This window comes from Vidua macroura, chromosome 17, assembly GCF_024509145.1.
Source record: "Vidua macroura isolate BioBank_ID:100142 chromosome 17, ASM2450914v1, whole genome shotgun sequence".
In the NCBI taxonomy this organism is placed as follows: Eukaryota; Metazoa; Chordata; class Aves; order Passeriformes; family Viduidae; genus Vidua; species Vidua macroura.
Genome location: NC_071587.1, coordinates 14033270 through 14045596, shown reverse-complemented (window position 1 = coordinate 14045596; position 12327 = coordinate 14033270). Strand labels below are relative to the sequence as shown.

The 12327-nt window shown below is 50.5% G+C and overlaps 1 protein-coding gene across 2 annotated transcripts in view; it reads right to left on the bottom strand.

The window, feature by feature from the left end:
* ATP9A (ATPase phospholipid transporting 9A (putative)) overlaps nt 1-11444 on the bottom strand; it is a 50184-nt gene extending 38740 nt beyond the window's left edge. For both annotated transcript variants that reach the window (XM_053993023.1, XM_053993024.1), the window contains exons 1-4: nt 11296-11444; nt 3848-3992; nt 3414-3527; nt 1861-1969 (exon numbers count right to left, since the gene is read on the bottom strand). In XM_053993023.1, coding sequence (XP_053848998.1) covers nt 1861-1969; nt 3414-3527; nt 3848-3992; nt 11296-11363 — 436 coding nt within the window. In that variant the 5' untranslated portion in view covers nt 11364-11444. The remainder of the gene's footprint in view (nt 1-1860; nt 1970-3413; nt 3528-3847; nt 3993-11295) is intronic.
* Nucleotides 11445-12327: the final 883 nt, after the last annotated feature.

The following is a 12327-nucleotide window of genomic DNA, read 5'->3' as shown; positions in this document are numbered from 1 at the left end:
AACAACTCTCCTTTAAATGCAGAGCTCTCCACTAAAAAAAAAAAAAAAAAAAAAAAAAAAAAAAAGAAGTCTGCTGGTTTTGTCATTTTGGAACATAAATGGATCATCTGGGTAAAAGGATAAAAAAGGTTTAGGGTGGAGGTTTTTGTCATCAGGTCTCAGCACAGTGCCAAACCCCTGCAGCACGACCTGTGCTGCTCAACAGCAGCAAAAAAAGAAACAGCCTGCAAATAGCCCAAGTCCTACTGTCAGCCACACTGAAAATTAATTGCTCAGATCAGCTGTTCCAAATTTATTTGGATGTTTGCTGCCTCTCCCTCTGAGCTGGTGACACTCTCCCTTGAAAGCCCAGCTCCTCCCTCTGACTGCACGAAGGGGTGAGATTAACCAACCCCCAAATTTCCATCCCCAGCCCCACCAGGCCCTTCCCTGCTCCCAGGTAATTCCCAGAGGAGCTGAGGTTTTAATCAGTGGAAATTATCAGCTCTCCCAAAAAATTAAGTTCTGAGATTCGGTGAGGGACAGAAAATCACTTTTCTCCCCAAACCATGTGACAATCATAAATAATTTTCTACCTTTTTTTCTACTCTAAACTATACCACAGTCCCATTTCTGTTTCTGCACAAAATTCATGTTAAAGACAGTGGCTTGAGATTTTCAGCTAGTGCCCAGCTGCCAATCCTCCTTGGCTTCTCTCACGAAAATTAGAAAAGTTAAAGGACTGGGGGGAGGGAAATCATTCATGGGAAACGTAATAGCAATATGAAAAGAACTAAAGGAGAGGTCAGGCCCCTTATAGATCACTGAATAGAATCCAGAAGGCAACTCTTTTATATCTTTAAATAGATGTAGTACACCCCTCTTGCATGAGGCTTTTGTTGGTTGCCAAGCATTTTAAGTGTTGTACTAAGAACATGTTATTAAAAGGGGATTTAATATTCAGAAACTCCAAGTCCCCAGTTTGGAGTTGCCTCATAACTCCTGGCATGTGAAATATATCCAGCCTTAAGCAATTACATTTGAAAAGCAACAAATGCAGCATATTTTTACTACACCTACATCACTGCATCATAATTCGGGGGGATAAACTTTTATAACTAAGAAATTGGAAATGGAAAATAAGCAAAACTTGCTCAAATTCAGTTCATTCCCTTTTTAAAACAAAACCCTGGCCTCACCATCTTTGTCACGGTATTAGAGTACCTCCGTAGCGAGGCAGCATGGGGTTGCTCAAATGAGAATTTAAATGTCTTTGTTAGGTACAGCAGAGCTGGAAACAATGGCCAGAGCAGGGTCAGGCTCAGCTGAGCCCCAGCCTGGGCTCACTCCCAAACGGGGGCTCCAAACTCCTCAGGGCTGGAGAGGAGCCTCAGGGGGATGGACACGGAAAATGCAGGAGCTGACCCTGCCAGTCCTGAGGAGCTGCATCACTTTCTGCTGACAAACACACACCTCACAGACTTTTCAGGGTCTTTTTAGGCTCTCTAGGGTGGGCAGGCCCTGGCACAGAATTCCCAGAGCAGCTGTGGCCACCCCTGGATCCCTGGCAGTGCCCAAGGCCAGGCTGGACGGGGCTTGGAGCAGCCTGGGGCAGTGGGAGGTGTCCCTGCCATGGATGGGGTGGCACTGGATGATCTTTAGGGTCCCTTCCCACCCAGACCATTCCACGAACCCCTCAGCAAACCCCAGCCTCCACCAGAGCCTGCTGAGGAGCCACCCAGGAGCATCCCCGGATCCCAGGGCTCCGCAGCAGCAGCGTGGCCACAAAGCCACGTGCCTGGGAGCCCAGAGCCCCCTCCCAGCGCCTGAACTCTGGCTCTGGCTGTCAGCAGGGCAGGATTCCGGAGCCTCGGAGCCGACCTCTGGCTGTGAGCTTGCTGTAGATCTGCGAGTTCACTTCCTTGTCCCGCATGTAGCAGCGGAGCTCCTCGGCCGCCTCGCGGATCACGGTGACAGCCAGCACAAACCCCTGCCAGCAGCACGGGGGGAAACAGCAGGGAGCAAAAGGTCAGGGGGGAAAAAAAAAAAAAAAAATCACATCTGCCTCTGAGAACAGCAGTATTTATCAGTGCCAACGCCACCAATCTGCATTTGCTCCTTCTATCGGATCTTCCCCAGTCGGTGCAGTGAGATGTGCTGCTCTGCAATCCCCAGTACCAAACACACACCAGCTCCTTAAAAACATGCTTGTTGCTTAAGAAACTTCCCAGTTTTAACAAGATGCTCTCCCCAAGCACGTCTTTGTCAAGGTAATCTCCCAGTCAAGTCTCTGTACAGTTTATCCCCAAGGAAACCTTTGTGAAGTTTCCTGAAGAGTGCAAGTACCACATCTCATTTCACCTCACAGCTGAGTAACTAAGAGTGGGAAGTCCAGGGTAAGGCAGATCCCTCAAATCTCAGTGCTCAGCACCTCAGAGCCACTGAAATCAGCACAAGACATCTGGGAGATTTCTTTGTATAGAAATGCATACAGAAATCTGTCTAACCCCCTTTTTATAGACACAGATAAACAGGGGATGCATGTGCCTTGTGTGGCTGTATACAGACACTCCACCTACACAAATAACACTCTAGAGATATTTATGTGCTCTACTCATGGCATAATTACACGTTTGCCTGATTAGGGCTTCAGTCCTGCTTTTCTGTGCATTTCATTTCCTCTTGCCATGAGGAAACGCCTGCACCACATCCTTCAGTGTATGAGAAATAATTACCTAATGCAAGCCAATTCTTTATGGGCTTGGTATCACAAAGTCATGTTTCCACCAGAGACTATTAGCTCAGAGTCACTAAACAGTTAAAACACTCCTCATGCACCACAGAAAATGAACTTTTTACAACTTGTGTTGAAAGCTAAGACCAGGCCCTGATTACCTTGTCAATAGGGAACTTTAGGAAGGGAGCAAGGTGGTGTTAGAAACTGCAGGTTTTTAGTGCTTACACATATCTAAATGTGTGATCTAATTAATTAATATAGTAATGAAATGCATTCATTCATTTACCTAGAAATTCCCACCTGCTTTCCAAAATAAAACTAAAAAAGCATCAGCTATTTTCAGCTTAGGTTTCAGCTGTTCGAAGAGCCTTCAAATAATCACCCCAAAATATTCCCACATGTTCCAACTGACTGTGTCATCTCATGTGTCATTCATGTGTCATTCATGGAGAATCCAGGCTTTAAAACAAATAGAATTTTAACAGCAGTGTCCCAAAGCTGCCCCTTCACTTCTTTGTGGCTTTTAGCAGGGATCTCACTGCACTGAAAGCTGAACCCTACAGCATGCACAGCACAGACTGCTAAAATATAAGTTAAAAATATGATTAAAGGTACGAGCACCCCACAGAAAAGGCAGCACAAGAAATTCTGTCAAACACCAAAACTTTCTTGGATAAATAAACCTTGAATGACCTACCAGAGGAACCCAGTATGTGTAAAGTGCTCCAAGCCTCATCTCAACCACGAACTGAGAGCAGGCCAAGAGCAAGAAATAAAGGTTGAAGAAGTATTTGAACTGGTTAAACAACACCTAAAAAAAAAAAAAAAAAAAAAAGACAAAAAGAGGAGGGAGGATGTTAACGCATGTTGAAGTAACCACCAGGAACATTTCTGCATGCTTTCCTAGTGACTAAATGCTGACTTGGGGCAGTTTGAAAGCAGTCCTGGACACTCAGGACACTTCTGTGTCTGGTCTGTGGCTGCCCCGAGGCAGTCTTGGCATGAACTCTACCAAACACAACCCCATCATTTTCTCCAGCTCCAGATCCTGCACTTATCTTCTGTAAAACCACTGAAAAATGGGGGAAGCATTGGGGTGGCACGATGAAAATCAACTCCACTGATGCTTACCCCAGGCAGGAAGGTGAAGAAGTTGTATTTCTGGTTGTTGATGACATTGCGAGGGTACCTCTGGTCTCTCTTCTCTGGGTGGCCAAGCCAGACAGTCCGAGGCCTGGGCTCCCTCCTCCCACAGCACCTCAGGCACTCACAGCACCTGCAGAGGGACCATTAATTAACCCATTCGTTCACTTCTAACGCACCTCCCTGGGCCACACACCCCCCTGCAGCCCCTGGCCCAGCTCCAGGTGCCTCACAGGACCCTCAGGCTGGCGCTGAGGCCACCAGGAGCTCTGCTCACACCAACTGCAGGCAAGGGAAGCCTGCCCTGCCCCACTTTACAAATCCTTACTCCAGGCATGGAATCCAACCCAGGTCAGGTCCTTCAGGAGAGATGCAGAGATGTACCAGCCATCCTTCCTGCACCTTGAAAAGGCCTCTCTGTTCAAAATCACCTCCCTGAGCCAAAAAGGGCATTTTTCTGCTGCCACTGCTGCTTTCTGAAAGCCAGTCTCTTCCCAGTGCCCTTGCTCCTTGAAGAACAGACCTACTGACATTTGGCAGAGCCAGCACCAGCCAGATCCATCACCAAAAACCCCAGAGCTCTTACAAATCATCCTTCCAGAATGTATCACAAAGATCTGTTCTTGATTCAAGCGTTCTGCCCCAAAAGTTCAGATCAATGCACAGCTAACAGAGAAGTAACTGCTGAAGGAGGTGCACAAAGCACTCTGGAAGTCCCTGTCTGGCCAGAGATACACACAGTGCACTGAGCAGAGCTCACATCTCACCACACAGAAGGTGGTTACCTACAAAGAACTGAATTTTTCATGTTTCAAGCCTGGCTGGCTGCAAATAGAAAGAAGGGTTATCAGTTGAGTCAGTTCCCCGAGTACAGAAGGGGACTAAAACTCAGCTTTGCTTCCAGAAATAAAGAGGTGTCACCACGTGATGCAGGGCTCCCTGAGCAGGCACAGCCCTTCACTCACCAGCCTGACTGGCAAGATGAATTCTCACAGGCTTTTAGAACTACACAACAAGCACTTCTGCTGAAGCAAATTATTTGGACATGATTCTCTTTCACAAAGAGACTCAGACAAGCCCTGAAAAGGTGGATTTTCTCTGGTGTGTGCCAAGAACAATGTAAGCCTCAGTGCACAGATGCCCCAAGCACAGGGAAGGTGGATTTCTTCTGAAAGGAGCTTTGAGAGAGCAGAGCTCTGCACAGCACCCACAGCAGTGCTGCAGGAACAGGGATCCACAGGGCCTGGAATCACCATCTCTGGGTGCTGCCCAAGAGCCTCCTTCAGCTCCAGGCCAAGCCAAACCCTCCCCTCCAACACCTAAATGCAATTACTGCAGTGGAATAACTGGAGATGGGTTCATGTTCAGGTATATATAAAACACTTCTGATTTCCTGCAGGCTTGCAGCACCACGACTGCCACGCCTGCCTGCCTCTGGATAGAGACATTCCCTGTTACTCTGCATTTGTAACTTTTCTGAGTGGGTTTCCTTCTTCAGCTGCTCCCTAGGCAGTGCCATACAACCACAATTAATATAAATACCCTAAATAGAACCACTTTGAAAAGTTATGCGTGCCCCTGAAACTCTCAGTTTTTGTCACCTCTACAAACTAATTTTGCTTGTTAAAAAAACTAACTAAAAGCAGATTCTTTTTCCCCCTACATTTATGTATAAAATCCACGTTGAAAGGCAGTTTGTTACCAAGACCAGACAAATAGCAAAACTGGTGTTAAACACTCAGATTCAGAAGCCCTACTACAGAAGTGTATTTTATGAGCTGGATACCTTTCCACTGCAGTTTGCTTTTGTGTTTGCAGGTGAAGACCTAAGACAAATAGCCACTTGCATCCCACATATATTTGAACAGAAACTACTGGAAATGGTGGTGTTTGGATTCCAACAGAACATAGATATGCTCTACAGAGAAAAAAATGGAGAAAAAATGTGGTTTTCCTTCTTTCACAAAGGAGAAAAGGCTCCAAAAAGAAGCTTTACCCAAGGGAGCAAATCTGGTGTCCACACAGCCCATTTCATCACAATGAGCTTTCCAGTTAGGAAAAACCAGGCAGTCCTTGCAATCAGACATCTGAAACCATTTACCTTTGTTTATTTTTGAGGTTGGGCCTCTTACAGGGATTGTACTCAACAGCAAAACTAGCCCCACACCTACATCACAATATTTACAACAGGGTGACCCCTTGTAGCATTTCCACCACAAACACACTTGTTGCTGTAAGAACAGTGATTTACAAATGCTGTGCTACTACAGGGTTTGAGAAACAACCTAAAAATAATGCAGCTCCAAGAATAAGCAAGAAAGGGCATGGGAGAATCTGCTGAGTAAATATAACAGGTTTGTGAAATCCCCGCCTGGCTGGAGTCACTTTTTGCAACCTCCTGAATTACAGGGAAAGCAAACTGAAAATTAAACAAACTAATTAAACAAATAAAAGCAAAACTTCCCGCCTAACAACCTTTGAAGGCAAATATCAGAAGCATGGATGGCCAAGTAAAGAACATCCAGAATTTCTGCTGGGAGTCTCCTCCGCAGCCTTACAGCACGAGGTATCTGTCAAGTATTAAATTTAAAAATTGCCAACGAACAGAATACTACAACCAGCGCTGGGAGCCCCAGGTTGCAACACTTGAACTGGGGAGGTTCCTCAGCACTCAGGAATCCCATTACATCACAGCCCAGGGCTGCAGCCTCAGCCAGGAGCTCCTGTGCCAGGGGCTGAAAATCCCGACAGCAAACCCTGACTTTTACCCCGTAAAGGTTCCAGGGTTTTTGTTCTGAAAGCACCCACTCAGCCCCAGTGCTGGTATTTAACCCTCCCCACCCTGTGACCCTGCTTTCCCTCCTGTGCTCTGCTGGGTGGGCACAGAGCATTCCACCCCCCAAAGCCTGCACCAGCAGGAATGTCATCTCACAATCACTGCCCGAGTGCCAGCCCATGAATTGCTGAAATAACTTAAAAGTGAAGTTTTGCTAAGAACAGAGTAATTTCTCAAGCACAGAACCATGTGCTCATTCTCCCAGGCAAATGTTTATCACTCCTCCCAAAGGCAGCCAATTGCCTTAATTTTTAATAATTTTTAAACTTTTCAGTGATGTCTGAAACTTCACTGGGGAAGAATCAATAAGATCTAATAAGAACTAATAAGATTAGTTCTCCTTTTCCCTTTCTCCTCTGGAAATGAAATAATCTTAATGTAAAAAAGAAAAATCTATTCATATGGGCAGAAACAAAGTACTCTGGGCACATACAAACGTGTTTTCAGATTAGCTTTGATACCCATTAAATAAAAAGTCCTTTTGACTGGAGCTGTCAGCTTTTTCCAGTTACTTTATTTGCTTCCTGCAAGAATTTTGCAGGCATTGTGTAGTTCTGTGATCTGCTGTTTCTCTGGCTACCACCCCTATTTTTAAGTCACAAGCTTAGAGATGCAGATGATGAGGGAAGGGGCTGCTTCATTACTATAAAATTCTCTGCTCAGAGCAAAGGCAGTGGCGCAGGAGGAAGTTTTTGGCAGAGAATTATTTGCATTAGTAGGAATAATAAAACATTTTCCATCATGAAAACTAAAGACTGCATCCTGGAAAGGGAAAGATTGTCCAGAAAAACAGCTGAGAGTTGACACTGCTGCTGAGAAAAGCTGATAAAATTAATGTGCACTTTCCAAGAATAGGAATCACAACGTTACAGAAATGTCAACAGTTTTCTGTAAGAGTTTGGGAACACATTCCTAAACATTTCTCCTTTTCCATTTTGCAGCTGAAGGACTGAAGAACAATCCTGCAATAACCCCTGAAGTAGAGAAAACTAGCAAGTGAAGGTAAGTAATGGACTTTAAAAATTATCACCTTACAGAAAGACCATGAAAAATACATGAAGACAGCTTATACAGCACTGTGCAATTCACATTTTAAATCATAACTTGGCAAAAATAACAATGGGAAACAAACTCACAAATCCTTAAATACAGTCACAACCACTGAAAAGAATCTCTCAGGATGCAAACTGTACCTGAAACTCAGTCCTGTAAGTGATGCTGCCCTTAATCTGCAGAGGGATCCGAATGAACGGGAGGAACAGGAGAACAGGTCGGCTCTGCACTTCACCTGGGATTATATTTGCTTACAAAACCACGTTCCTGGTGCTGATGTAAGAGGCAGAGTGACTGCCAGTTGCCAGGTGAACAGCCACTAGCAAGAAGCAGGTTTTATTTATAAATGCAGTGTGTTTGATGCAGAAGTATTTGAAGATCTAATGCAAAATACTCCCATGTAAAACAAACCCAATGGGGAAAAAAGTGGCACGTTTGTAGGTGTGCAAGCCTATAACCAAACGTGTTCTGAGTTAGCATTTGTCAAATTATTGCTGAAGTTCACTGACTTATTTAGTCACTTCTAAACTGAGCCCATTTCTCAGATTTTGGTTCTGTGACCCTCAGGGGCTGTGCTTGGCACCTCTAACACACAAACCAACCCCCACGTGACATTATTCCAAAAGCAGGGGACAAATTTTCCACGGCTAAAGAAAACCAGAGCCATGCACGACCACCTCGCCCTTTTATGCACCTGCACATGAGACACTCCACGCGGAACATTCTGGAACATTCCCGCTGCAGGCCATGCAGCTGGGATGGCTCTGGAAGGGGCCAGGAGAGCTGCAATTCCTGCAATTCCCTGGCTGTGGGAAGGCAGCTCAGCCCCAGCCCTGCATGTGCCAAGGCACACCCACACAGGCTCTCCCAGGGCAGGAGCTGCCATCCCTCTCTGTTGACTCTGAAATGGAATTTGCCATTTTAAACAGAGCCAGAGTACACAGGCAGCACAATGGCACGGCCTCATCAAGTGCTCCTGTAAAGCTCCTCCTTCCCTCTGCTTCCCCTGCAGCTCTGGATCCAGGCCTTTTCCACGGCAGCAGCTGCAAGAGAACAGCAGTTTGCTGCTTTAAAAGGAGCCCTGCAGGACTGGGGACTGACACCACCAGCTATTTAGGGGAAAACTCGTGTCATGTGCTGAGCGGAGCACCCGGGGTGCTCCAGGAACTCGCAGCTCCTCCCTGGCAGGACTGGGCCCTGGGAAGCTCCGGCTCACTCCCATCCCAGCAGGGCTGCTGCAGCTCCTGCCACCCTTCCCTCCTCGCTGGCACAGCGCTCACGGGGCTTTCCAGAGTGCTGCAAAGCCTTGGGATGAACACAGCTGAATTCAGGGCACAGCACGGGAATTCAGAGCTCAGCAAGAAGAGCCCCACTGAAGCTGTGCTCAGGAACAGATCCCCGCTCTCCCACTCGGCTCTTTAAACCCGTGGCTTCTCTCCAACACAGTCCTGAGCTGTCTGAGCCATCACTCATCTCTGCAAGGCTCCTGAGCCAGCTCCTCCCCAGCTCCCTTTCAAAGCACGCCAGGGGCAGAGGGTAATGACAGCCTTGCCGGATGGCACCTGCCCTACAGGTGAATTAGCCATCTCTCACTTTGATTTCAACAGAAACAAAGACTTCTACAGAGACATTCATGACCAGAAATCTGCTCCCCACTCCAGAATACCACACCAACAAAAATCTGTCTGAAAACTCACCCCCACTGCTGGGGGACCCCCACAGTAGAAACCAGCTGGGGCTGTGCTGAAGTGAAGCCCATCAACACCTGCTCATCCTGGGCTCTCATACGCATCAAGGCACATAAACTGGATGGCTTTAGTTTGGGTTTTTCCTCAGAGGGAACAGAAGAAAGGAGGCCTTGATTATGGCTTAGGATTCCCAGGACTCTATTCTGGCTGTGACACCAGGGACCCCTCGACTTGCTGGATTTCTTCTGTGGTTTGTAACACTGGTTTGGATTGGCTTGACTTCGATGCTTCGCTATCCATCACTTGATCAAATACCAAGAGATCACACCACTAAAACAAGGGTTCCTCCTATATGACAAATCCCACCCCCAAACAATTACTGCACCAAACAGAAACCCCAAATCCAATTTATTTCAACTGCTACTGAGTAAAAAGCCTAGGCAAGCTTCCTTCCCGTGCTGCTGGAATTCTTTAGCTACCACTGGAAAGCCTCTCTGTGGCTGCTAATCAGGCAGGATCCACAGGCAATGAACCATGGCTCGGGTTAGCTGAGGGCAGGTTCTGCTAGGCAGCACTAACCACATCCCAACACCCAGGAGGCTCTTGCTGGAGATTAGAGAACTCCAGGAAAAGAAACCACTCGAGCAGCTTTGAGAAATTTCCCAGGCCCTCACCTCTCCCTTCAATCACATCACCAAAGGCAAGGCCATGGTGGCTGCACCTTGTGGCACTTGCTCAGCGGTGCATGTGACACAGGCACGGGGGATTGCTGCTGCATCACACGCACCTCCCTGCCCTGGGTACTGCCACAGCACCACCAGCAACCTGACAGCAAGGAATAAATCTGCAGCTGAATAAACTGTGTACAACAACGTCAGTTACAGGGCTCTGAACCCGAACTACCAACCAAAAACATCGACAAGGCAAACGTGTGTATTTCCCCTTGCTCTAAGAGTGAAGATTTCTTTCAATATTTTGGTTTATTTTGCTAACATCACTCGCCACATTTAAGAAACTCAAATTCTCCAGGGATGAATGAAATGCTGTGCTAATTGTTGGCCAGGTGACTCGGATACCACGTACACCCCGCTGCGTGCAAAGCAACCTGTCTGCACAGCGCTGCGATTTCGTAATGGAAGACTATTGGGAAACCATTTTTCTTATTTAACTTCCTGCACGGGAATACCGGTACGAACACATCCATACGTCTCCTTTAGGGACGCATCGCGCACTCGGGCTACGGCAACACCGCCAACAAGGACATTGTATTGCTGAGCTGATACAGTTAATGGGAGCCGGGCCTTTGTTACACGCACCACCCATGGTCCTGCGCTCTTCCCAGCCAAGGCCGGGGGATTCTCCAGCCCCGGCCGTGCGCCACAGCGGGGATGGACCATGACAAGCAGGATCCGAGCCGGGCCGGGCCAGGCGGGTGCGGCGGCGGTGACACGGCGGTGGTGACACGGTGGCGGTGACACGGCGGCGGTGACACGGCGGCGGTGACACGGTCCCCGCCCGGCCCGGCCCCTCCGGGCGCTGCTGCCCCGCTGTGTCCGCGGCTCCGGCGCTGAAGGCCGGGCCGGGCAGGGCCGCTCCCCGCCGGGGCTGTCCCCGCTCCCGCAGCCCGCCTGCATCCTGCCCTGCGCCGGGCGTGCCGCGGCAATGGCGTCAGGAGCAACCTGTCAGCGCCCGCCTGCCTCCCCCTCATCCTCATCCTCATCCTCCTCCTCATCCTCATCCTCATCCTCATCCTCCTCCTCCCGCCCAGGCTCCGGCCGCCGCCGCCGCCCCCGTCCCGCGCATCCCGAGCGCGGCCCCGCCGCCGCCCCGGGGGTCGCGCCGCCCCCGCCGCCCCTCACCCGCCGCGGTGCTTGCTGTCCATGCGCTTCTTCTGCCGGACCGGCTGCAGCGGGATGTTGTCGGTCATGGCCGCGGCCGCGGGGCGGAGCGGAGCGGGGGATGCTCCGGCTGCCGGCAGCGCCCAGCCCGGCCGCCGCCGTCTGGCGGCACCGCCGAGGGGCCGGCCCGGCGCCGCCGGCTCCCAGCACGCAGGTGCCGCGTCCGCCCCGCCCGTCGGCTCCGCCCCGCCGCTCCGGGCACCGCCGCTCCGGCCGCCGGTGATGCTCCGCCGGCCCGGCCCCGAGCGCCGGCGCCCGGCGGCTCCGCGGGGCCGGCTGCGGTCGGGTGGGGTCGGGTCCGCTCCGCCCCGGACCGGGCAGAGCAGCCCTGCCCTGATCAGCCCCGCCCTGCCACACCCTGATCTGCCCCGCCCTGATCTGCCCCGCCCGGCCCCGCCCTGATCTGCCCCGCCCTGATCTGCCCCGCCCTGTCACACCCTGATCTGCCCCGCCCTGATCTGCCCCGCCCGGCCACACCCTGATCTGCCCCGCCCTGATCTGCCCCGCCCTGTCACACCCTGATCTGCCCCGCCCTGTCACACCCTGATCTGCCCCGCCCTGATCTGCCCCGCCCTGCCACACCCTGATCAGCCCCGTCCTGATCTGCCCCGCCCGGCCACACCCTGATCTGCCCCGCCCTGCCCCGTCCCCGGCCGTCCCCTGCTCTGCCCCTCACCCCGTGCTGCCCTGTCCCCGGCGCCCCGCGCTCGTTCCCCGTTCTCTCCCAGGCTCCCGTCCCTGCCGTGCGCTCCCCGCGTGTGCTCTGCCTCCCGCAGCGGCGGGGCCGAGCTGCCCCCAGCACCGCACCCGCGGCACGGGGCTGGGATCCCTCCTGCTGCTGCTGCTCGCACCCTGCTTGCTCGGTGACCTTCACCCAACTCCTCTCAACGCCCGTTTCTGGATCCAAAGCCAGATGTCCTCTGCAAATCTCGGCACAAATTGCTCCAGCGCTTCTGTTTCTGATTTCAAGCATCGCGTTACACTGCGGGTTAC